Source organism: Falco rusticolus, chromosome 6 (assembly GCF_015220075.1).
Source record: "Falco rusticolus isolate bFalRus1 chromosome 6, bFalRus1.pri, whole genome shotgun sequence".
Taxonomy (NCBI): Eukaryota; Metazoa; Chordata; class Aves; order Falconiformes; family Falconidae; genus Falco; species Falco rusticolus.
In genome coordinates, this window is record NC_051192.1 from 54244990 (window position 1) to 54272435 (window position 27446).

Below are 27446 nucleotides of genomic sequence, written 5' to 3' on the forward strand. Positions count from 1 at the left end.
TACCGTACAGATGCAGGAGATGTCTGGTATGATTTTACAGGTGGTATAATTGCATGTGTGTTCCTAGACACCAGTGGGTAAATTAATTCCTGGACAAGTCCCTTGTTGCTTTTGGAACTCTCTGCACTGTACTCCTTTATACTGTGTAGATCTGCCTGTGGCAACTGGCTGATTCTAGCCAGTTTGTAAAGATTGCCAGTTGTTTCAGGTGTGTTCCTCATTTCCGGTTTGCATTTGTTTATAAATGCCACTGTTAAAGTAACAAGTTGTACTTCTGAAAAATCTTGTATCTCTTAAATAGCTGGGTTGTGGTTTTTGAGCGTGCTGTGGTATTGATCCATCTATGTTTTCATACATATGTAATATTTCCTGGTTACTTCTGCTGTGTCAGTGTTGCCATATACAATACAGAACAACATAGAAATGGTCAAAAATTTAAATAATTGTGATATAATTAACAAGTGTTCTGTCCTGTTTTCTAGATAAAATAATTAGACATAGAGCGTGTACTTTGAAGGACACTGCTCATGCTATCATTGCTGCTGAACTGGATCCAGAATTTAATAAGATGTGTGAAGAAATCAAGGAAGCACGAAGAAAAAGAGGTATATTTAACTTCATTTATCACAACACAACATATTGGGATAGAAAACAGAATTTACAAATAATCATACAAAAATCTAAATTGAAGACTAACTATAGAAAGCATCTCAGGCTCAGTGCATGTTAAAGGATGGCTGAGCTTGAAACTTTTGTCTACTTTTTCCACCTGTGTGAGCTACTCTGGTAAGGCACCGTCTGTCCTTGTAAAGGAAGAATGCATTGCCTACTGGTACAAACAGTGTTGTAGAACACGGTGAACAGGTAAATGTTGGGGTTGCTGTACTAACTGAAGATTTGGTGCAACCAGAGACGTATTCTAAAAATACCACATAATGCAGTGTAATAACAATTATGATAAGGGTCTTTGGCATCTAAACCAGTGGATTTTCAGTTCACCCTGGCATGTGCACAAGTATATTTTTGGTGATAATCTGTTGATTTTTTGAATTAAGAAACAGCTGTTACATCCTCATTGAGAGGAGCATGAGGTTGACTATCTAATAGTCCAGAATCAGGAAACACAACCCCCTGCACTGGAGGGCGTCAGTGACTTAGTTTTTGTTTAAATTAGTGCAGTTGTTTTCAACTGGTAGTCCATAGACATCCAAGTCTGTGCACAGCTTTTACAGTGACCATCAAGAGCCCAAACGTATTCGCAGTAGGGGAGCAAGGCTCTGTTTACATGAATGACTTTGTACCTCCACAGAAAAGTTTTAAAGGTCTGAAAGTTGAAAAGGTTGAAAATCACTGGAAAACAACATTAGAACAAAATTTCATGCTGATTTTGGAATTAGTGATTTCAATAATTCCATTTTTACTTTGGCAAGTTGTTTCCTGCTTTGCCTCCTGCTTTGGTAAAATACTGCGTTATTTGATTTCTAGGTTGTATTTGGCTGGGCTTACCTTACAGCTGCTGATGCTTGAAATACTTCTGTTGGTAGAATTTATTAATAATTTTCTTTGAACTATGCAAGTATCTGTAGGTTGTCTCTTCTTCAGGTTAAAACAGATACAGTTCTTTTATTTTCCTATTCAGTCGTGCATTTTTTTGTCTAATTCTGTACAGGCTTCCAATGTGTGTCTTGAATTGTGGATAAGTGAACCAATTGTAATTCAACGTGGTTGTAAAATAGAATTAATATAATGCCTTCATTTCTCCTCTGTACTTTTCTATTAGAAGTACAGGAATATTCACAATTCTGGCCTTAGTGTCACGCTGTGAGCTATGCTCAGTTAATTATCCAAGTCCCCCATGATTGTTAAAGGTTATAGCTGCTGAGGTTAAAGTGACTGTTTGTAAGAGCTCTTTGTTACAGAGAGTGACTATATAGCTTGTAGTCCCTCCTTGCAAGCCTCACAAGAGCTAACTGGAATGCTGCCCTTCTTTTTGTGGCAGTGACCAAGTAATATATATTTCTGGGGCATGACCTGCAGACCTTTTGAAAGAGGTGGGTTTTCAGAAGTCATTATTAAGGCTGATGATGTCACGCAATGAACTTGTTAAATCAGAAAAAGAAGGTAGTAACGGTCTCAGATACTGGTTAGTGGACCTTCAGATATAGGTAAGTGACTAGTAGTACCAGTTTGTGAGTGACAACAGCTCGCATGCGGCAACAGGCAAGTTTCAAGGTGCATTCTGTGCATTGGCGTGGAAACTGTTACAGTGTCATAGGTACTGGCAGGTCAGATTGCAAAGATGCTCATGCTTCTGGACCACATTGTGGTAGTTGCAAGAACAAATGAGCTCTTCAGTTGGCCCAGCTGTGAAGTGTGGAAGGCTAAGATCACTTACTGGATTAGCAAGGACAGATTTGGAATGCATGGAAGAAGCTGTGTTAGATTGATTAGTTATGAATGAAATAAAACATCAAGCTCTTGAGGTCTGAGGTCCATGGATTGGGTGTTGCATCAAAGATTGTGGTGCAGAATGTCAAGATGATGGTTACTTGAGACATGTAGTCTTGATGCTGGTCATTGTCATGGATGAAAGGGATGTGACTGCCTTGCCATTACTCCCGTCTTGCTCTGCAGAATATGCTCAGCAAGACAGTGGGTCGGCAACATCACAGTGCATCTGCGGGTCTGACTCTGGCATTACCCTCTTTCAGAACATTTTGGACAAGGGACAAAAAGGCATACACTTGTATTTTCTTCTTTTGATAGAATGTCCACAAGTTCATTAAGAGATTTCTGGTTTTTTACTTTGCATCAATTACCAGATGGTCACGTATAAAAGTGATCCCCAGATCCTCCTCCTTCCATTCTGCTTCATAAGAAGAGTCTATTTTGAAATAATGGAATGTTTCAGTGAGGAAATAACTTGAAGAGAACTGTAAGTGGTGTAAACTATGGCTTTTGCTGTCCAAAAGCTTTGTGCACCTGGTCATGTAAATGCAAGGGTGGTTGTTGATACCAACAAAAATCACGCTGAATCGGGCAGCTGGCCTCATTGTCTGACCACTGGATGAGACAGAGTAGAGGGGGAACTGAGCCCTTAAGTACTTCTTTTGCATTTCAACAAGAGATGTCCAGATGAGGGCTTAAATGGTTGTTGAGACTGAGGCCACAGTGTGTGTGCTTTGCTGTGTGATGCACAGCAGGCTTTTTTTCAGCTCAGACTACCTTAAGCTTCTCTTTTAATGTTCCTTTGAAAGTGCCAAACTCGCATGTGTACAGTCTGATGGGGAACCACCCACCCCCCAACCAAAATACACAGTGTCCATATTTCTCTGCTATATGCTTGGACTTGGCTTGATAAAGGATCCTACCTTCAAGCCCTACCAGAGTTAAGATTCTTAGCATGGCACTCGTGTGAGAAAGGAGTAATAGTGCAAACAGTGGGGCTGTGAAAAGTCCAGGTTTATCATGTGACTCTACTAATGGCTCTTGGACTGAGTATAAAATTTGTATTAATACCTGCTCAAAAGAGGCCAAGGTAGTGTTGCAGTCGCAGGTTGAGTCAGAGAGGGTGGCAGTGGCCGTCAGAAGGGAGATTTGTCTTCTGACAAAAAGAACATACCCTGTGCTTCATTAGATCTTGGCCACCGTTTTCTTGGCTATGTTTGGAAAGACTTCAACATTCAACATGACATTTGGATGGAATTGAGGAAGGTGATCTGCATGAGGCTTCTAATATATTCTCATGAAGTATCATCACGTGTTTCAGTGTAGAATCACAGAGGAGCTTAGAAGGTAACTGACACATGCAATAGGCTTTTTAATCTTTACCATACTGAAAAGCCATTGATTTTCTGAATTGTGCTATGTATTAGTTCTTAATTTATTTCCAGGATACTGAAGATAAAGGTTAAGGCGAAAAAATTCCATATCCATTTTTTTCACAATTCTCTTGGCAAGTTATTTAGCAATCTTACAGAGTTTTAAAATGGAAGGTGTTTACTACATTGTTTTTTCATAACTTTTCTGTTATTTTTTAAGAGATCTGACATTTTTACTTGGTACTTAGACTGGTGAACAATTTCAAAAGAAGTACAGAATGATAAGCTGTATAATAAAATTAGTAACTAGAAGTTAAACTAGAATTTCTTGTTCTTGTGTTGCTGAAATGAGGTGCTGTTGTTGATAGATGGTAAATCGAAGGATAGCAAGTTTTAAGTTGGTAAATTAAGAACAATATGTACTAGGTAATTGGAATTTGCAGCTTCTTGTTGAAACCAGCAGATAACAAGGTAGAAGTTTAACATGGCCTGGCAATGTGCACTTGCAGCCCAGAAATCCAACCTAATCCTGGGCTGCATCAAAAGAAGGGTGACTAGCAGGTCAAGGGAGGTGATTCTCACCCGCTACTGAACTCTTGTGAGACCCCCTGCAGGGCTGTGTCCAGCTTTGGAGTCCCCAACGAGGAGGACATGGACCTGCTGGAGTGAGCCCAGCCACAAAGATGGTCAGAGGGCTGGAGCACCTCTCCTGTGAAGACAGGCTGAGAGAGCTGGGGTTGTTCAGCCTGGAGAAGAGAGGGTTCCAGGGGGACCTTACAGCAGCCTGCCAGTACTTAAAGGGGGCTTAAAAGAAAGAAGCAGGGAGACTTTTTAGTAGGGCCTGTAGTGATAGAACAAGGGGTAATGTTTTTAAACTGAAAGAAGCTAGATTTAGATTAGATATAAATAAGAAACTCTTTACTGTGAGGGAGGTGAGACACTGGCACAGGTTACCCAGAGCAGCTGTGGATGCCCTATCCCTGGCAGTGTTCAAGGCCAGGCTGGATGGGGCTTGGAGCAACCTGGTCTAGTGGAAGGTGTCCCTGCCCGTGGCAGGGAGGTGGAACTAGGTGATCTTTAAGGTCCCTTCCAACCCAACCCGTTCTGTGGTTCTAAGTGGCAGATGTTGTGAGTAATGAAATGTATTTGATATGCAGTTTAAAATATTTGTAATGGTACCTAGAAACATATGCCGTAACTTACTAAACTGTTAGGTGAGAATTCCTCTATGAATCTCTTAATTTCTGCATTCATCAGTTTTAGAGCTTCTTGTCAGTTCTTGATCATTTGGTTTTGGTTACTATTGGAGACACAGTATGACATTTTGAAGACTGTTTTACTGGATGGATAGGAAATTGTAATTTGCAAATATGAAACTTCAGAGTTTTGTTTATTTTAAATGTGCTTAGCCAGTATGAAAGTTTGCTTTTTTAGAATTTAATTAAGAAACCTATGAAATAGTAGAAGCTTTGAGATGAACTTACATTGCATTAAGCAAACCAGACTTTTTGTTAAAATCAGAAACATTCTGTTAATCTAAGAGCTCATATTGACTCTGAAATGGATCCATTTTATATAACATAGATCATGGTGACAATACAAGGTTTTTATTCAGATACTCTTTTTGATATGGCATACAACGCCATTATGAATTGCCACTTACTTTAAATCATCTGTTTAAAATCAGGAAAAATTGAAACTGTCAATAAGAATTTACTTGGTAGAGGAAATAAGGATAGAAGAGTGCAATCTTTGGGGACCCATGTGTGAGAGACAGTCACATTTTTCTAATCCATCAGAGCTGAAAGTTTTAAGACCATGCAACCAGTAAGCTATTTTGTCAGTAGAAAACAAATATTCTAATCTTTGTTTCGAATGTCCGGCTAAATATTAATTGATGTGTTCTTATTGCAATATGGTATTCCAAGTTTCTTTTTAAATTCAGTAGTTTTATGCAGCTTGGTTTATTTAAATAGGTATGGTTATCTTCTGTATGCAGGCTTATCAGTAACAGCAGAACAAATAAATCCTCATGGTTCCACTGTACGGAAAACAGAAGCTAGAGTTGAAGAGGCATTTCGGAACAAACAGAAACCCACGATGACGGTGTGGCCCAACTCTGCGAATAAATGTGCATGTGAGTACCTTGGGTAATAACTGTGCAAAATTAGAGGTACTTCCAACAACAAACATTTAAAATATGTTTCTGCTGCTGTTTACTGATTATTTCCAGAAGTATTTTTAGGCATGAAACACGTGGAACTTTAGGAAATACTCTTTCTGCCTACATGAAATCTGTGCCCAGGAAGTTGTAAAGAAGCAGATATCTGGTTTTGTGATAAAAAATACCTGTTTTTCCATTGTAGTACTCTTTATTACATTTTTCTTTGTAAAAGACTATTTTCAGTATAAGACAACTGATCCAATGAGAAGATCACATTTATCTGTTTGAGTGTTAAGAGTTGTTTATTCTGTGTGTGTATTCATAGGTACATACCTATGTGCTGCTTAATACTCTCACGTGCACTATAGTTACTCCCTATTTTCAATGCATACAACATCATACAAAAAGTTTAAAAAGGGATTACAAATTTAACCATATTTTTCTTTACGGTGCCTGGTTTTCAATAGTCAGTGTCCATTATTAGAAGATGTTAAGATACTCTGTCTGCAGCCTACTGGATTAGTCCAATTAAGTGATCAAAATCTGTAGAATTGTGAGGAGTGACTGTTGTTCAGGTAATCAGAGGCACTGCTAATTATTTTCAAGAGGTAAGTTGATTAGAACAGGTAAATACACAACAGATATTTTTGTTATAGACAAAGACTCTTAAGAGAAAGTGAATATGAGGGATATACTGATGCTTGTGCATGGCTTTCCCGCTGAAGATGTGGAGTCCCCATTATTAATACGTTATTAATAGCATTATCAATTATTGCTTAATAGGCAAACTGATAGATTGAAGCTGACTAGATTTCGTGTGTGCTCTACTGGTGCTTTTCTTTGCTAAGAAAGAGTTTTCTAGGCATGGTGATAACTGCCCAGAGATGAACATTGTTTATATATGAATGATAGTGTTGATGTCAAATAGTTTAATTAGAGTTGTATGGTTTTATTTCCTGAAGCTGTAATTTCTTCCGTTAAAGGAATTAAAGTCAATTGTACAGAGTTATGGCTTGAATAAATTGTTATATAATAAATTGATGGTGTGGATCCAAGCTGTTCTTCATTCATTTGGCAGCTTGTGCAAAAACAAAGAGGAGGGAAAGGGATTCTCGGTATTTGTGGTTCTTTAGTTTCCTATGAAATCCAAGATGGACATTCTCACTCTGGCTGGTGTATAGAGCCCTTTCCTGGCTGTGCATGCTGTGCAGCAGATGGTAGGGTTTACAGACCTCCAAGCCAGACATCTCTTGGGAAGAGGGATAGCAGCTGTTACTGGTGACTTGTATCAAAAGAAGCTCTGGTACCTCTGCTGTCTTCTCCACCTTATGTTGTGGATGCAATGGCAGCCATTTGAAGACTGGAGCCATTAACTGAATGCAACTGCCAGTGTTTCTGTGTGTAAACAAAAAAGAAGTTAGGGTTAAGGCACCATTCCTGCTAGTATTTTGGTGATCGAGGCTGGAAGGCAAGTAAATTTGGGGCTTAGTGGTGTTTGGGACTATGATCAAATGAAAATCTGCCTTTTAAAGCTGAGTCTAGGAAAGGCAACTAGTCCAGGGGGGATGTAATGAAGCTAGTAATCAAGAGAGAGAAACAGGAATTGATGAGCAATCAGAAATCTGCAGAAGGGATTCAAGTAGTATATGGGCACACTTGAAGATTGATGTAATAGGTTCAGTAGAGACTAGAAATTAGGAAGAGAACCAGTCTTAAAAGGGTGTTTGGAGGAAGGAGCTAGAGTAAGGTGAGAGCAGAACTGAGCAGATTGTGGGGAGCTCAGACAGCAGCAAATTATATGGTGGTTTGTGATTGCATAAATGGGAGAAACAAGCTTAGAAGAGAATTCTGAACAGAGATGACTTTAGAGGTAGAATGGATTTTTTTTTATGGTTAAGAACTAATATTTTTTTAAAGACTAAAACGTATTACACAAGCAGAGTAACAAGGACAATGATTCACTTATTTTAATTACACAGGATAAAAAAATGTACTTGTCAGTAATTCTGAAAATCTTGCTTTTTTCTGCTATTTGAATTTCAATTGATTTGTTTTCCTTAGATAAATCTAAAGGAAAAAATCAACGATCACAAAATTTTCCTGAAAAAATTAATTTTTTAGTAGGTCTGTTACACAGTATTTTAGAAAGTAGCTGCAAAAAGGTCAGTTCATATGAGAACCCTAAATGAAATTACTGTCTTCTCTAAAAACAGAGTGGACTACAGACAGTGCAGCAGCTTGCCCAGTTTAAAGCACTGTTTACTGTTCAGGGCTGGTATAATAGAGGAGGAGAGTTACATTATCATGTGTTGGTTTGTTTTCTGAGGTTATGTATTCTGTGTGAAACTTTAATTTTTTAGTTACCTGTTACTTTGAGATTTATTTAATTTTTCTAATGTGATTCTAATGTTGATTAGACCAGCTGGGCTATCAGAAATGTGGCACAAAATAGTTGTTCTGTTTGAAGGCTTGGTGATACACATTCCTGAGTTAATCTGCAGCTTCCATCTCCCTGGTTGAAGGTACACCTGTGGTGGATGCAGTATCACAGTACAGATGAGTTTTAGAAGTATTGCATTACTTGAAGTTGCTGAAAATCTGTTTGGGAGAGTTTTGTCACATAATTTAAAATATTTCCATGTTGACTGTGTATTTTGAGAAAAGTGCAAGTGTTCTGGTGGGAACTTAAAATGGGACATAAGTCAAAAGCCTGATACAAGTATTTGTAGGATTGTAGAATCACAAAATGGCTGTCGTTGGAAGGAACCTCAGGAGATCATCTAGTCTAACTCCCCTGCTCAGGCCTGGTTAGTCAAGGCTGTGTCCAATTGTTTTGAATATCTGCAAGAATGGAGGCTCCATTACATGCCTGGGAAACCTCTTCTAGTGCTTGGCCACTCAAAATAATTTATTTTTCTTGATTTTGAATTGAATGTCTCCTATTTAAATGTGTGCCCATTACTACTTGTCACTGGGCACCAATGAGAAGGGTCTTGTTCCACCTTTGTATGTACATGTGTGAAAAAGGAAACTACCAGCAATGTGCAGTTTAGTGTGTCTGGTAAATTCTTCGTTGCTAAGTGGTTTGGATACATGCTAGCACGTAAAACATTAGCATCCCATCAATTATTGGGATGCTGTATAGTAAAACTTTGTCCTACTGCTCCATTTTGCCAGTAGATGGAGTATGGTGCATATTATTTTACCACCTTGCAGTTGCTTCATTTAGTGTTACATACAAATAAACTGTGTGGAGAAGATTTGGTTTTTCCATTCTTAGTGGGTTTTGCAGTATTTAATGATAATATATTGTAGTGATAGACTGCAGATTTTATATTTTCTTCATAGAGAAGATGTCGTTTATGCTGTATGATAAATATGATAGCTGTGAAAATGGCATTTAGAGCAAATAAAACTAAAATACCTTGTGTTATGTGAAGTATTAAAAATGTAAGTTTTATAGAAAACTCATTTTGTGAAATGTGAAGTAAACACAGTGTTAACTTTTCCCAATAATTGAAGTGATTAGTGGTCTCTCTATAGAAAGAACTGTATGGAGATCAAGCAAGGGTATAAAAAACTGCTGCAGAAAATCTGGTTCCTAAATAAATGATACTTTGTGCTTTTGGGGTTGGGTGTCTGGGTTTTTTTTCCTTCTCTATGTCAGTCTTTACTATCATACAAAACTATGGTTCTGCTTTATAATGGAAAGGAGGTTTTGTTTTGGCAGGAGTATTTTAAAAAAAGATTTTTAGAAACACAAGGTCTTTCATTTATAATCTTTCTCAGAAACTGTTTTATTCTCAGTCATTGTCTGGTTTTTACCTGTTCAGTCTCTTTTCTTTTTGATCTCTCTGCTACAGTGGTGTCAGTGATCACTGTACTTCAGGCATTCATATGACTGCAGTAATGCCTTACCAAAGGACATGGCAGACCAGATGACATAAGATTTTTGTTATTTTAACTATTTTATATCTTTTTCTATCTGAATTTGGATTCAGAATTTGGTTACTGGCATATTAACAGTCATCCAGATGCTAACATTAAAATCCTAGTAGCTGCTGATGTTTTGTCACAAATCCTGCTCTTGCTACTACTTTCTTTTCTCTTCCTGCTCTCCAGATTTGATTTGGATTAATTCTCACTTGAGATAGAGGCATGTACTGTAAGTTGACAAACACCATTAAAAATGATTTTCTGGAATTTGAGGTCATCTTTACCCAGAGCTGAGATAACTGTCTCTTCGCTTCTTTTATCATTTTCTTCTGGGTAGTGTAGGAGTTGGCATTCTTGATGAGAGTAGTTTGATTTCCTGTATCTGATGCTGGCTTCAACCAGATGCTTTAAAAGGAAGCTGCAAACATTTGAGAGAGAAAAATTACTTTTTTTTTGTGCCTGACTTTGAAAGAAATACTAACTTAGCTCATTCTGAGTTGGTTAAGTTTTTTGAAACCCATGGACTTTGTAATTCTTCTAATTGAAATGCCATTTAGTGAATTTGTGGGAGTTGCGATGAATCCTGACTGCCTGCTCTTTTTTGGGATCCCATCAAACTTTTGGACTCAGTCATATCTAGTGGCAGGGAGATTTTCTTTCATCGCTATTAAATACCTGCCTCTTGAATTAATCAAATGTCTTTTTTTTTCTCTGACAGAGGGCAAAGAGGGTCCTACAATTTACTTAATCAGTGACTTTATTAATATTCTCTTATTATTCATCTCTTTTCTAACTCCTTGCAATGCAAGATTGCTCAGCCTCTCTTAACGAGGAGTTTTTCCTGAAAGCATTATCACCATCTTTCTTACAAACATGGTAAAAAGAGAGACTTTTTAGAATGAGTTTTTTTTTTTTAATGAGTTCTTCTAAAATATCTTTTCCCCCCTCTAATTGGTATGCACATGTGATATAATAAAACACAGTTTTCAGACCTTTTAGATATATCTTACTCCTCCTTCCTTTTTGAAAGCTGTGGCAATGTTTGCTTTAAATCGTTTAAAGAGTTGGTGCAAAGTTTTTTTCTGCAGAAGTTGTTGATTTTCTGTGACTTCTACCCATTGCTTCACTTCAGTTACAAATGCTGTGAACTCTGTTGAATGTAATTTTAATTGAATGGGAGCCCGCTTATGCAGTTGCAGGAGAACCTTGTGTTTGTTCATGGTTCTTTTGCAGCAGGGAAAGTGGCATTCAGTGGTCCTTAAGAGCCATCTGAATGTACCAAGATTGTATATAACTGTAATAGTTGCTGTTGTACAAAGCTACTCAGCAGAGGGAAAATGAGCAGCTCTATAGAAGTGGGAAGGCTAAAAATGAGCTCCACAGGTGCTACTAATCTGATTGTCTCTTCTCTTCTGATTTCATTTTTCTCTTTAACTTTCCTATGTGACTGTCTTGTCATGTACTAACATAATTACTCTGGTTTCATGTAAATTATATTTTTAGCTTGATTTCCCAAGAAAATACCTGTGCTCTCTGTCCATCTCTGCTCCCCTAATAACTTCTGAATCATTTAGCTTGGTTCAGACAGATTTGACAGAACTTGAGGGCTGAAAGATTAGATTCCTGCAGGTTTTGTGAAAATTAGTACCTGGATAAATCTATGCATCTACTGAAGGAAAAGGCTATAGACTGAATATAGTAGTTACCTGTTCTGCCTGACCTCGTTAGCTGATCAGTTAAAACATTGCTTTGGCCAGGCATTGCATGCACACCTCAAATGTAGCGTATCTGGAGTCCTGTTCAGCTGGGGTGGGGAGAAACAGAAGGTACTGGGAGGGTTTTGTGGTAAATATTGGGAAGAGGTTGAGTTGAGAACATTATAGGGGATGGTAGGGGAAAGCAGTTGACTAGGGGGAGAAGATGCTGGTGATGCTGCAACCAAGATTTTTTTTTTGGAAACATGCTTCATCTCCTTCTTATGGAACTTGATTCCCCCTTGTTGAATAGAAGTGTCCAGGTTTTTCCAAGTATTTGTTTACATACCATAAATGACTGTGTATGCTGATGAAGATCATAAATATGTTAAGTTGTTGCATACAGTATTTTTAATGTATTTGTCAGGTCTGTGCCTTGTATGCCTTTTGTCTAGATGAACAAGATGGGTCTTTCAGGGGTTAGTTCCACAGTCACTTCAAGCTGGTCAAACTGCAGGTTACTACTGAAGGTGCTGTCTTGCCTTTTCACTGGTAGCATATTCCCACCATCTTCCTTGTGCCAGCACCATCATTCATGAGCTGGAAAGCTCAAATGAAGATGTTGAAAATTAACCCAGAAAAAACCCTGTAACGTTTCAGATGGATTTAGTTCCCTTATCTCTTTTACTGCAGGAACAGTAGTGCCGGCACAAATGAGGTAGTGGAAATGCTGTAGCTGGCTTTGGAGGGAGAAATGGCTTTGTTCGTGGAAGCTGGCACCTCATTTTGCTTTTTAAGCCATTGTGGAGCTGTGCTCTGTTCTTTCTTGCTGCTTATCTCTGACTGCAGTTTGGGACTTTGTGACTAAAACTCCAGAGACTTTCAAGTGGACTACTCAGTGCCCCTTGGTAAGGAACGTGGAGCTACTGGAAGCAGCTAAATTACTGTGGCAGATACATAGATACCCTGGATGCTGCACTAGAGGGCATAAATTGCTGGTAATAAGTGCTTTCTCAAGGCTTTGAGTTACTTTGCACATAAGACATCAGAAAGAAGTTTAGGGTTTTGATCATGGAAGAAAAACTTAAAACACGTGCATTGCGTCAAGTGGTTCTTGATACTGCAGCCACAAAATCTAGATCCGTGGTGATCTTGCTTGCCATGAGAATCTCCTTTTGGATTTTAATCCCCAGGAATTCTTCATGAAATAAAGGTAACAACAGAGACTCTACTGTTTGATGGTTTGAGTTTTATCATTTAATGACAGAGGATTCATGTTCTCCGATGGACTTTTAAGCAGTGCAGAGGCATGTAAGGGTCTTCTTTTCTGCAGCATGAAGTGAACTTGTTAGCCTCCACTGATCCTGTACTACGTGCGATGTACTGTAGTAGTCAATCTACAGAAGTTTCAAGAGAAATGTATCTGCTCTGCCTGCTGCATCTTCTCATTAGAGTTTTATTCTTCCACGTTTAGGCAAGCAGACTTGCTTGTTAACGATTGACAGTCTTTGGATCTTCTAATTACAGCTGCTTCCTTTTACAACTTTTAACTTTATTTCTGTATAGTCCGCAGCTCTGTCACTGTACTACGGGATTTGGGGGACAGCAACAGTGTATACCTCGGCTCTGAAGTTTGTGTACCATTCACGTTGTTCTTGAGATCTGTTTTCCTGGGACCATACTAAACAGAAGGGTCACAGTTACCTCTGGATCTTCCAGAAATACTTCAGGAATATGTGAAGGATTTGCAGGTTTTTTGTTCATACTGTTTTGGGCTTTTTTTGACTATTACTGTCTTTAATATCCAAGGGCTGTGCTCTGCTCTGGACAGGGTTGGTGTGCACCCCTAGGGAAGGGTGCTTATTTCACCAGAAGATGCTGTCGTTGCTTGGTGTATCTGACTCAAGAATCTCCGAGCAGAACCTGTCAGTGGGCAAGAATTCCAAACTTCCAAAAGTCTGCTGCTGGTTGCATTTCACTTAGAGCATGCCTAGAGGACTACTGAAGTACAGATATATATATATATATGTTTTAATCATAGGAGGCCATCTGTGGGGGAAATGCTATCTGCCTTAAGTTTAAGGGTCTTTCAGCTGACTCTTAAAAGTGTCTCTACATAGGAAGGGAAGAATTGAGAAACCTCACTGTTTAACTAAATGTAAATTCGTATTCTATGATTAATTACATTGTATTGCATTACACTTTTAAAAAATGCTGTCTGCATAGACTGTGCAGCTTAGGGAAGACAAAAAAGTGGGGAAAGTTTGTTTTTGATACCAAGTTCATGTGTACCCAAGTGAAATGTTGTGTGACGTGTGGTCAAACAGCTGTTTGTTGTCATTAAAAATTTGGAGTAACGATTTACAAAAAAGCAAACCAGAAAGAAGCTAGAGCTGAAGTGAGGGTCCCCTTGGCAAATCTGTAGAGGTTATGTGAAGATTATAGAGAGAAGAATTCAGCAATTCAGAAAGCAAGTGAATGTATTCATGTGTGAATAATTGGTGTTATAATAGTTTGAGTTACAGAAACTCAGTTCTATAAAGCAGGATTCCTCTGACAATAGTATTTCAACTGCCTCTGGCATAAATCCTACCAAAGGACTGGGTATCAGTGGGTAGATTTCAGATGAGTAGTTTTAAAAGGAATAATTGAAAAGGTGTTACTCTGTTAATTTTTTTAACAGAGTTAACTCGGTATTTTTTCTTCTGTAAATATCTATCCCGTTCTGTTACTGACTGAAAACTAATGTGTCATGAATCATACTGACTATAAAATAAGAAGTGTGGGATTCTGCACTTAATAGTTTACAGTCTGATAAAACATCGGTGTTAAGGTGTGGAAGAGGAGACCCCAGGTTTAATTTATTTTTTTTAGCATTTTTTATTTCCATTACCCCATTAGTTCCTGCCCATTAGCCCTTTAGTTTTGTATTCATTTTATCCTGTGGTAGCTCCTTCATCCTTCTTGAATTGTATTCAGCTGTGTTGTGGGATTCAGAGATAATTTTTAAATTTTCCTGCCTCATATGACAGCCTTTCAGGTCCATGTAACTCTTGCAGTAGTGACTTTTTCCTTCCAGTAAATATAAAGGTAATCAATCTAAATGATGAAATTTGGTGTTGATGTCTACATTTGGCTGCATGGTTCCCTGCTCCATTAAACACTCCTCCTACTTGTACTGCTCCTTTAGCTTTACTGGGGTAGGTGGGCAGGACAGAAAGACAGACTGGTGGTGGGTTTTGATTTTAAATGTATTCCTTGCTCAACGTTTTACTCTTCCTAGAGGCTTGGCTGTCTGTATAAAAAAGAAATCTATGTAATGAGGTTATGGGTCCTAAGGATCTGGAACCAAAATGTCTTCTCTTATCCCAAAAGACATTCCTTTGCAGAGGGCGATGCAGCCTAGGTGGAAACAATAAGATGTCATTTTTGAAGGGGCAGTTTAAATGTGAGGACTAATTCCACTTTTGATATGATCAAAAAGGTAAACGCTGGTGAATGGCCTCAAAGATATATTAGGTAGGGGACTGAGAAGATCACTGATGTCATGAGAACGATGTGGGCAGTTTTGTGTTAAATAAATTCAAATGAGAGATTTAGGTGCGTTTAGGAAAGCCTGAGGAGAAAAGGCTTCGGTGGTCAGTATGGAAGGGGTTGGAAGCAGGAAAACTTTTATTTGAATGACAGGGGAAGAAAAGCTGATTCTTAGAAGTACAGGGACAGAAAGGATCAGGATTTTCAAAGTGTTGGTCACCTGTTGGTTACAGGTCTGGGTGGCTCAGGTGGTGATGGTACTGCCTTGAAATAAGAACTGGTAAGAGTCTGGGAGGGAAAAACTTCAGCATTGACTGAGTTCTATTGGCTAAACATGGGTGAAAACCCAAAGCAGCTATATTACTGCTTTTGTCAGTACAGATACTATTAAGTGCTAGGATGGTGTGTTCTGCAGTATCTGGCAATGAAATGCTGTTCTTTCCGAAATCTTACAAGTTGGTTGGTAGTATCAAATTGTTTTCAATATTGTGACATAACACCAGTTTTATAATAGCAATTTTTCAACCAAAGCTCTGGTTTGTGTGCATACTTTGATCAGGTAGCTGAAAAATTTCCTGCATTAACTGGTTTTCATGCAGCGTAAACCTCAGAATTCCTGGGAGGACATCTTATGTGGCACTTTTACTGGTTGCTTTGTCCTAATTAAAACCAACATGCACAACGTATGTTTGAGTAGTACTGCATGAGAGAGAGAGAGTGGGCTGGGCTTGCTGACTGTTGTTTAGGAAGACTTGAATTTTAATAAAATGTGTAATACAAGGGTTAATTACATTTTACTTTAATGTAATTTCTCCCACACTTAGGAATTTTAGGAATGTACCTGTCTGTTTAGGCAAATTGTGAGTTGTCATCCCAAGTAGAGCTCACAGGGTGGACAGAAGGGATGCACTAGTAAAAGGGGCATATTTGAAGTACAAGTCGTTAATATAATAAATGTCAGGTACATTTGAGGTTATATCTGACTCTTACAGCAAAGTCGGCCTAAAAAAGCAAAAATCAGTGTATCTTTAAAAATGTCAACTTCCTTATTAATTTATACGCTTTAGGACATACTAGATTTCCTTGAAAAGACTCTTACTCCCCTTCTGTGTTTTATTTACCCATTTTTGGAGTTGACCTGAGGCCAAACCCATTGACTAATAGAGGATTTTTTTTTTTTGTCTGTAAGTTTACATCTCCCTGTTCAGTTTTAGATTTGCTGCTTCCATTGTTAATGAACGTATTTTGCACAATCTGGGGAAAGATTACACAAGCTCCTGAAAAGCTACGTGAATACACTGTAGTTTCTCATCAATAAAACAGTGATGCTGACTGTAGAAGCCGCTATCAAATCTACAAAATAGCTGGAGAAAGGGTTTTTTTTTCCTCAAATCTTACAGCTCTCCATAGGGATTATTTGTAACAATAAATATACATTCCAAGTGCTACTATGTTTTTATTGCAATGTGATTGTATTTTTTAGGTAGCTTTAAAGCTAAAAGGTTAAGATTTATTCCCAGTGTAGTGGTTAAACTACCTGTTTACATATGTCACTCATGGGGAGGAGATTCAGAAGTACAACTGTATTTCTCTGAGCTTCTGTGCATTGATTCTCAACACTTGTACCTGCATAGTGCTTCTGTCTTCAAAGTAAGATCTTTGTAATTCAGTACGAGGTTGGCAGACGCAGGTCTAAGACTTAATACCCCATAAATCAAAGCAACCTACAAATACCAAGACCTTTATGGAGGTGCTCGACATAGAAGTTCATTTTGAAATGGAAGAAAGTTTGTTAATTTCTGGTAACTATTGGCTGTGGTTTTTCAGTTATAAACACTTGGCCACAACTTCAGCAATTTTGCACCAAAATATGAGCAGTCTGCATCATTACTTGAATTTGAATGTAGAAGTTTCAGTTTTTTCCCAGTCTCTTTCTTAGTCTTCGGAGCTGTGTCTTGTTAGTACAGTAGTGCTAGGTTTGAATGGTCTTCCTTCTGTATTTGTCAATCGTATTGCAAATGTGCCTCAAAATCTCTTTTAGATTGGTGCTTTAGTTGTATCTCGCTGCAAAGAGGTTAGTAAAAAACAAAAAGCCCTTTCTGGAAAAAAGGTTTATTATGTGATGTTTTCAAAGGCACAGAAAGTACAGATTAGAAATGGGAAAAATGAAGAAGTAATGAAAAAAGGATCACATGCCCATGTTGCTTCAAGTTGAGTTGCATAATATGGAGGAGAAGCATTGGTGATGAGGCTAGTTTAAGCACCTATGCTTCCCCTTCTGCTGACAGACATTGCTGAAATGTAGATGTTTGTGAAGTCTTGCTGTAGACAGGGTTGCTAAATGCTCTGGGTCTAAAACAAAGATCCTTCTTTTTTAAAACTACATTTGGTCAATGCAGTGAACTTCAGTACAAAGGTGGGAATGAATGAAAGGTTGAGGACATTCAGCTGATTTAAACAGTGACGGTATCTTTGGGTTGACAGTGGGCGTAAATTGAAAGGAGAGGTGTTGACTGGATGTAGGGCAAAATATTGTGAGAATTATGCATCGGTACAGGATGCCCGTGAAGGTAGTGCGGTCTGCGTCCATGGAAGTTGTCAGTCCATTGCTGGATAAAGCCCTGAGCAACCAGGTCTGCCCTCATAGCTCACCCTGTTCTGAGTAGTAGGTTGGACTAGAGGCTTCCTGATATCCTTTTTAACCTGTATTATTCTATGAATCCATGGATTTCACTTCTATTTGTTTCATTGTATAATCATTTCAAATCACTGAGGTTCTAAAAAGGGAAAATGAGAATAACTGTCCTTAGAGTCTGCATTACCCAAGTGAGAATGACTGATTTCTACATCGCTGCCTAGCTGTTTTCTTTTGTTGTTTTACCTACGAATGGGTATGTATAACATATATTAAGGAGGGAAAGCTAGCAAGTCTTCCTTGTTTCCATAGTTCAGAGTTGGAATTGTGTACACAACTGAGTGTTTGCTCCTTATACTTCTAAAAGCCCTTGGTATCTGTAATTTGCTCACATTGAAATCGACAGACAGCTTGCTTTTTCCTTGAAAAGTGAGCACATTTGATTGCCTCACGCACTACAGCATATTCTAATGCCCTGGTCTGAGGGGGTACCCGTGCATCTAAAAGTTTTTTTTTCATTATAATTCAGTTCGAATGAGGAGAAGATCAAGACGGCGCTCACAGTGGGGCAAAGGCATTATTAAGAAGAGGAAGGTCATTAATTTAAAGAAAGATGAAGATGATGCAAAGTTTGCTGATGATGAAAATCATGGAGAGGACAGTAAATTGCTGGAAAATGGAGAGCTAGAGATGAGCACTGACTGCATAGAGGAGAATGGGGAGGAAACAGGAGATCTCTCCATGACAAATGATGAATCCTCTTGTGATATTACGGATATAGATCCAGAGCAGAGGCTCAACAATGGGACATCGGGAAAGGAAAACAACTTTGCATCCACAGAAGAAGAGAGTTCAAATGAATCTCTTTTAATAACCAACAGCGTTACCCTGAGTGCTGAAAAGGAAGTATGGAAGGACTCCACATCGAAAAGGGACTGTGTGAATGGAGAGACATCTGTACACAGCTCGGAAGGTATACGTGTTTCAGCATGTCATAATGGTAAAATGGAGTCAGTTGGTGCTGTTTCACCCTGTGGCAACAGCGATGGGTCTAGTAACAAGCAAAAACCTTCATCTGAAGATCAGCCAAAGGAGAAAATGGAAGTTTCCACCAGTGAAAGTCAAGGGGCTGATTTAGTGAAAGCTGAGTTACCACATTGCAGCAATAATGAAAAAACACTACAGAGCACAGACATTGAAACTAAAGATGCTGAAGCAGATAAAGAAGGTATAGCTTGTTTTCAGTGTTCCTGTCCTAACCTTAGTGTCCAAGTTCATATGTGTATATTTTTAACTGTACTATCTTATGTTAAAATTATACTGTAATATTTTATGAACTGCTGTCTGTTTACTTGAAACTTTTAGTATGCTTTCAACTTTTAATTCTGCTTAGATAAATTAGAAGTCCACACTTGAGTTGCTGTAATGTTACCTTAGGCAAGTAAGTGTATTTCCATACTTACACTGTTCTTTTTATTTTTTTTGTAGGCATTGTGGGAAACGTAAATACTGAGATAAGAGTTAAACAGTGATTACAAATTAAAAAAAAATAAATCATCAGTGCAGATAAATATATGATAAATGTTTTGGTCTGCATTTTCTATCTGATCTGTTTGATATAGTTTTGACTTGTTTTATTAGAGATTTATGATAATATTATCATTGATGTTGGATGAAAACCCATAGAAATACAGAATGTATTCCTTTAAAAACATTTGCTTGTAGCAGAAGTTAAAGCAGTTTAACTCATAGCAAAAGCCAGATAAACTGTTGTTTATCTATTGGAGAAGGTATCTGGCTTTGGAGTTACAGTCAACACAGTAACAGTGCAGCAAAAAGATAAGAGAAGGAGAAGGGAAATCCTGCTAGGGCATAAAAGAAGGGGCCACGTCCTTTGAAGACAAGAGACACAGTTTCCTCAGGGAAGAGAAATAAAAGCCTTATGCATGATTGCCTTTTTAATTAGCTTTTCAGAATTACCTAAAGAATGAAATCTTTACTTCAAAAGTTAGCGCTGAGATTTACAAAGTAAATGAGCTTTAATGAGAGATCTAAATTACGAGAATATCACTATGTACATGCTGTCTGTGTTTGTACATACATATTTTCTCTGAGGGTAAGGAGAATAGTAGAAGAAAGGTCCTAAAATATTAGAAGAGTATGATGTACATTAAGAGCCTTTATATTTCTAAATTCAGTAGTTGAAATTCATGTACATTAAGGATGGTAATAATAATGGGGGTCCTCAGAAAAAAAGGCATTTTAAGTAGTTGAGGAGGAGTAAAATAGTGAATGAGTGTAGGGAGAGAATCAGGAGATGTAAAAATACTTTGTTCTCCACAGTAGGATTGGATGGCAGTTTTAATACAGAGGTGGAAGAAAACAAATGTGTTACAAAAGTATGAAGTTTCAGGAGCAGAGCAGATATTAGAATTACTGTGGTGATGAAGACAAGGGATGCGTTGGAGGGAAAAATGAGGATTTGATTCACTTAAGGTTTTTGAGTCTTAGCTTAATATCGGAACTTCCCCTTAGAAGCTGATTAATTTGATGTTGTTAAGTACAAATGATACAGTGGGAAAACCGTGACATTCAATTTTCTGTTGGGTCATAGGAGTTCAGTTTTAAAGATGACCAGTTTCATGTGTGTTTACTGAACTGTGATTTTGTGCACCTGTAAACATTCAGAATTCTGCAAAGCTGATGAATAATGTGCAGTGCTACAGTCATGCTTGCTTGGTTCCAAAAAAACCCACAAACCACAAAAGCAAAATCAAGCCAGAGGGGAGAATCAAGCTGTTAATTTTGGGAGAGTGACAGTGCTGACAGTTGTTTTTCAAATTACAGGTATATGCAGAAGCAAGAAAACACGAAAAGTTGCTATAGAACAGTCAAAGCCCTCAAGTTTGGAGCAGGTCCCAGAGGAACCATCTGATCCCTTACCCTCTGTAATTGTTGACCATGACAGACTAAAGGTAATGGAACTGAAAAATAAATTCAACTGTTAACAGACCTCATGACAAAGTCCTTTCTCTGTTCTGAACATTTCCTTTATTTTTGTATTTTTGACTGCAAACTGCATGACAGCAGTAACTTTTGAAGATGATTTGTCGATTGGTGTTTTTTGGATGAAGAGTTAATAAAACAACTGAATCCTTACTGTACCATCGTTACTACCTTTACAAATCCAGTGGTGGCACAGCAGTCCACTATTTTAATTGCAATTTTTGCAGATATTCATATGTGTTAATTGGACATGCCAGTTACTGAGGAACTGCCGGGGGCCTAGTAATTAGGAGTTAACATAATCTTTTCCCGTGTATGAATACTTGGTGGAGAGAACTGTTAGTGGATTGGAAAGCAAATTGGAATTTGTGCTGATGTTTTGGCATCATAGACTGAACCCCTGCTAGTTAATTTTCTTTTCAGTTTTGTCTCTTTTTAAGCAAAGTTGCAACAAAATTTGCTGTCTTATGTTGTTGAAATTAGCTTGACATTACTGTGAAATTTAGATCCTATTTGCTGTAGAGTACAGATGATAATCTCTTTGGAAACAATAGAAGTGTTATGAGAGGGGAAAAAATTTCTTAGATTTTACTTTCTGCTACTAAATAAAATACGTATTTTCAGCTTTTGTCTATGAGCAGTTTTAGATGTGTTGTGTCCCCCTCCCTTCTTTTATTGTATCATTTTTCAACATTTGTGGAATTCCAAATGTGTTTCTATTTGGTACTGCTTACAATTTCATGCCAATGCAAGTCTGGTTTAGCTATCAAAGTGGGGTTTATGGTTTGCTTTGTCATAATTATTGACCAAGGTGAAATAGCATGAAGTATCATACAAACAGAACAAACATTGTGCCAGCTATATTGAGCATAAAGTCTGAGACAAGAAAAGAAAGAGTGGGTATAAGCAGCGAAGTGAAAAGAAACAGAGTCCTTTTTATGTCTACATGGAAGCAGTAGCCTTACTGATACGCAGGTGTGGTTCATTTTGTTTGCTTGTATCCCTCCAAAATAGGGCTTTAGAAGAAGATTGCATTTCTAATTTGTCCTTAAAAAAAAAGAAAGAAAAAGTAATTGTAAAACCCCTCCTAACTTCGCCCTTTGTTGTTCCAACAGAAACTGCTTGATTTGGTGGTTAAAAAAAGTGACAACCTGACTGTTGACCAACTTGAAAGATTGTATTCGCTCCTCAGCCAGTGCATCTACAGGCATCGTAGAGACTATGACAAATCACAACTTATAGAGGTGATGTTGTACAGTTTCTTTTGGTCTTTATCTGAATTTTTGAGACTTTTTTTCAAGAACTAAGCTTATCAGTCTGTTGTTGTACTAGGAGGCAAAAGGTTCAAATTGACTTTGAGGAAAGTATCTATAAACTGAAAAATTTTAGCATAGACTTAAAAAGCAGAGGTTGTTCCTAATAATACTTTCCTCAGAAAAGGACTAAGAATTTAACCTAAAAGAATGGAGGAAAAAGAGGAGACCATACAGCAGCATGGAGAAGTACATGCTCACAGAGTAAAAAAGGAATAGAAGCAATTTCCACGCTTGTGGTATGAGTAACAGTGGACGTAAAGTGGCTGCTTTATGGCCATGCCGAGCCATAAACGTTGCTGCAGTTGCCCTTTGTTGTGCATTTGTGTAAGTGGGCCAGACCCCCCATAATGTACCTCTGCTCCATGCAGTCGCCTGATTGTGGCTTTTGTACAAGACCTTAAAAGTTTGCAAACTTCCTCTAGATGGGTATTACCCCTGGGAGAAAGTCCAGTACAGCAGGATGTAAGCCAGTTGTTTGCTTTGCTGTCACCCTTTGCCTGTGAAGTGTTTGCTGTGAAAGGCCTGTCTGCATCGGCAGTGAGTTGGTCATTTCACCAGCGGGCTGGTCATAACTCTGGAGATGCGTTCCCTCCAGTGCCATGGTTCTAGCCGTAGAAGGGTTTGGATCAGCTTGCTGATTCAGCTGATAACCAATCCTGCTGATAAAAGGACAATTGCTAGCTTCCAGTTGGATCCCTGAACATTAAAGATTTTTCTCCATGAATATTTTACAACAAAACCTGGAAAGGCCTTAGCATGGGATATTGTAGAGTTCCTGCTAAACACTTTTCAAACCATTTTCATGCTATTCCTCTGCCATCTTCACCTAAAAATATGTTGAAAGGCTTTGCCAAATGTTAGGTAGATTAAAAAGACATTCATCCAGCAGGAGTATGTAGAGACTGATCTTTGCTTTGATTCTCCAAACTGTGCAGGTATGCGTTTACAGCTGGGTCACCGATAGCATAAGTGTGCATTAAGACTTGCATTCATGCAGTATGCCGTTGCAATGGTTTCTTAATGCATATTGAGTACATTAATTATGTAAGTGACCCTAATACACTTCAATTTTTCTTACGGACTGCCATAGTGGAATGCTTTTCTGCATTTATACTTTAATTAGTTTCTTCTATTACCATATTTTGCTAGCAGATAGCAGCTAATCAACAGAGATGTGTCTTTTCCTATTAATTATTTGATCAGATAATCATATTTACTGGACTATTTTTTTTTATGTAATGTAACTTTATTTCCATCTCTGTATATTTATGTATAATTGATGCTCTGTGTCTCTTGCAGGAGATGGAAAGAACAGTTCATGTGTTTGAAACATTCCTGTGAACTTGTCAAGATGGGTGGGTTTATCCTCTCACACTGCTCACGGGAGAGCAGTCCTCTGAGCCATTCAGTTTCCATTTGCACCAAGTATGTGCAGAGCCTTGGTCTTAAGTGCTCTCTGTTTTTCTTTCTGTTGAATTTGGTGCTATTGTCTCAGGTACCTGAAACCAACCAGCCTACAAGAACCAAACGGAACTTCATATAGTTGTATCTGATATAAATAAAGAATACAATGCCACAGCTTGGAGATTTTTGGTGCTACAGAAACTGTTCTCATTTCTGCTCTTGTTCACTCTACAAGCATTATCTTTGGGGAAACTTCAGGCAAAGTGCAGACCAACACATACAAGAGGACTGGAAAGAGCAGATCTAAGTCGAATATTTTTCAACAGGCAACCTTTTTTTAATTTTTTTTTTTCTCCCAATTTTCTCTGGGGTAACGGACAAAAAAAAAATCTGTTCTAAAGAAGGCAATGATGCATTGTGGTAGGAATCTTGAGTAACTGATGTACAGTAATTTGAAGATGAGGCTCTCTAGAACTGCCTTTAATGTGCCTTTCAGTCAATTGAGAAAGATAAGGCTAATCAATTGGTTTGGATTATAGCAAATGGCAATGTTAGAAAGCTGTCTTCAGAACGAAGATCTCCAAAAGGATGAGTTATATTCTCTTCATTGGATGGCAACCAGTATTATGGTTCTATAATGCCTGTCTTACTCTACAGAACTAAACTAAGACACACTGGAAAAGCCACATACTTTACCAAAATGGTGATATTCCTTTTTCATTGGTATATATTTGTTTTAGAAACAAGTTACACAGTGAAACTCTTCTGTGTTGCTAAAAATGAAGCATTTTCCCACCCTCTCCTTGTTTTCCATTTTGAGTTCTTTAAGAAAACCAAGTTTAACACTGGCAGGCTTCTTTCTGAAGTTCCGTGCTTATAATACATAGCTTGGACTGTGCAGTGCAGGCAAGAAGACACTGTAGTCGGTCAGAGTCCTGGAGCCCAAGCTCACTTGACCATAAAGCTTAAACTAGGCTTAACATCTCAGTACATGCAAAGCATTGCTAATGTTGGGGGGATTGGAGGGGCAGCCTTTTGAATTGATCTGTTTGGACCAAAGTTCTCTGGGTCTGAATCGTGTAGTTCAAAACCTTTCCTGTGTGGCAACTGGGGAGAACAGTCTAGGCAGTGCCACGAAAAACATGGTCTATCACAAGCTCGGTATTTAAACATCACCTGGGCTGATTTATTTCCAATGTACGTGGAAAGTGTTTTCGAGAACTTGGCTGGTGTTACCGTCGTTCACCATTCATTGTGACTGTCCCTATATCGCTGCGGAAGTGTCTTTCCAGAAATATGCAACACGGTGTGATTAGTTTTTAATTAGAGAAAACAGACTACTGCAGAGATACTGAGCTACCTCAGCTTTTTGTATTTTAGTTACCAACAGTGTTTATTGAGGACTGTAATCACTCTGCTCCCGTTGACGAACTGAAGCTAAGGTAATTGTCTCCACCTCTATGGCTAATAGTAGTGTAGCGCTGCAGAGAAACAAAACGTGGGCCTTGGGCTACTGCAGTAATCCAAAGTGCTTTGTATATTGTGGTTAAACATAATTCTATCTTAGATCTTTTTCTCCCCCGAATGCCACTGTTCTTCTTTATAGCTGATGGCAGAAAAAGGTTTTAAGTGTTCACGTGCATCTAGTTACACCTTCTAAATGCAACCCATGCAGAAACACTGTATTTTTTAGGTGGGAAAGTGCGATTAAAAACAACAAAAACAAGCAGAAAACACATCTTAAATGAGATACTTTGATCTCAGATTTGATTATGGGATTTTTTTCCATGTTTCATTTAGTATTTATTAGCATCATACCTGTTTGAGATATTTTTGTGTCTGGTACATTAACAGCATTTTGTATTTTGATGGAAATTGTTACAAACTTTAAGATTTGATTAAATAAAATGTAGCAGATTTTTTGTAGCAAGTTTCTGATAAAAGGGGTTTTTGCAAGTCTCAGGTTCTTGCTGCAGAATTTTTTAAAAATATTTATTCCAGTTTCACTTACTCAAAGAAGTTTTTGTTCAAGTAACAGCAGCACTTGTGGAAGATAAAACTGCATACATTTTTAAGAAGATAAAAAATTTATATGACTTAAAACAGTTGAGAATTTTAGTCACCAGTGAGTGTGAAAAGCAAGTTTAAGCTAATGCCTAGCATTAAAAATGGTTCTAAAAGGTCAGGTTTCTAAAGGAAAATTTTTACTGTCAGTTGTTGATTGGGAAAAATTGTTAAGAGGCAATTTTACTAATTGAGGAGCTGCCATGTTGTTTTAGAGAAGAGTAGCTGATATCAGATGTGTTAGTGGACAGCTTACCTAAAATGATATACTTGCCTTCCTAGCCCAAATAACCACACATCAGTTTTTGTTTTCCTTTACGGATGTCTGGTGGTTATAGAGTTAAAACCGCTGTTAATCTATCCATGTGGTCTAAACTTGTTTACTCTTTGTATGTTTTTAATTATTTTGCCACATAGCACTGGCAAGAGTTTGTACAAATTGACCTCTTTTCCTTGTTTCTTGTTGTGAAAGTTGCAGATCAACTCCTGTGTGAGTCCTGGTGCTGGGGTCAGTGAGGTGTGACCAGCCAGAAGGAAGGAGGTTTCTTGGGGGGCTGGTGGGGCTGGCTTGGAGATAATAGAGTTGCGCTTGGGTAAAGTTGATGGCTATGGAGTTAATTGTATTTGCAAGTTTGAATCTCACCTGTGATTAATTTTTTTGTTTTGTTTTGTGTCCTCTGTATTGTTACTTGATTTCCTCATATGCCAATGTATTTATAGGATTACTGGTTTTTGTAATATCTTGTCTTCCTTTTTTTTGTTCTGTTTTGTTTTGTTTTGTAATTACGTTGGTGGGTCAGCTCTGGTTTTACCTTCAGTCTCCTGAATGGCAGGTCCTGCAGCTGATGGTCAATTATTTTGTTTTTATTTTATTTTGTAATCATAACATAAGCTTGAATTTGGGCTTGTACTTGCATCTTTTATATCTTGGACATTGGGTTATTTAGACATTGGGGCGTCCTGTTTGGTTTCATTAACGTGTGTCTACTTTGTGGATTAAGTAGACTCCCTTCATCAATTATGGTTTATTTTGGATTCTATAGTTTTATTCAGAACTGTGTTTAAATTGATGTTTTGCATTTTGACTTCATTTTATGTTAGTTTGAAGTAAGTTATTTAATTTTTTTTGAACTTCTGGAAATTTTGAACATTTTACTGTAATTTGTAATATAACTGCTGTGAAATACTTGAATAAAGATGACAAGAAAACACAGCTTTAGCTCCTTCAAAAATGTATTTAAAAGAAATGCTGCCTCCTAGCTGGTATCAGTCTTGTTCTTACTAGACCTCCTTGATTTAGCAGTTCAGATGTGTTACTCTGGGATCCTGCTGTTTAGTTACTTTGAGCAGTTTAATACGTAACTTATGCTTTCAGTGTTTGTCCATTAAAGAAAAAAAACTTTTATTAATCTTGACTGAAGAAGTGAAATTAGTATTGCATGTTGGTGAATGAATAACACGATTGTTATGAAGTTATGCTCTGTGCTTAGAAAATATTTTGTTCAGTTGCAGAGTACCACCAGGAGTGCTTCTAGTATATCAGCATCCAAGTGATACCAGAGTTTCTCGTGAGAGGTTTTTAAAGGAAACTCTCTTTCCTTCCTGTTTATCAAAGTTACTCTTGCCTTTTCTGTTGTGTGGGCTTTTTGTTTTTCTGTTGTGTTTTTTTTTTTTTTTTTTAAGATTAACTTCTACTGTATCTAGGGGTTCCTTTAGTCCGTCCATCTTCCCCCCATTAATTCCTGCATAGGAGAGCAAGCTGCCAGAGGATAAATATCCAAGTGAAGAATCAACCCACATCTTACTCATTGGCAGTTTATCTGGAGCTGACAAATGGTGTGTGATATACACTGTGCCACATTATATACGAGA

General features: G+C 37.9%; 1 protein-coding gene across 5 annotated transcripts in view; it reads left to right on the forward strand.

Moving 5' to 3' along the window:
- Positions 1-26787, forward strand: part of ATAD2B (ATPase family AAA domain containing 2B) — a 77876-nt gene extending 51089 nt beyond the window's left edge. For all 5 annotated transcript variants that reach the window (XM_037391447.1, XM_037391448.1, XM_037391451.1 and 2 more), the window contains 6 exons: positions 483-605; positions 5821-5958; positions 18314-19012; positions 20632-20759; positions 21906-22034; positions 23406-26787. In XM_037391447.1, the coding sequence (XP_037247344.1) occupies positions 483-605; positions 5821-5958; positions 18314-19012; positions 20632-20759; positions 21906-22034; positions 23406-23447 (1259 nt within the window). In that variant the 3' untranslated portion in view covers positions 23448-26787. The remainder of the gene's footprint in view (positions 1-482; positions 606-5820; positions 5959-18313; positions 19013-20631; positions 20760-21905; positions 22035-23405) is intronic.
- The last annotated feature ends 659 nt before the right edge of the window (positions 26788-27446 follow it).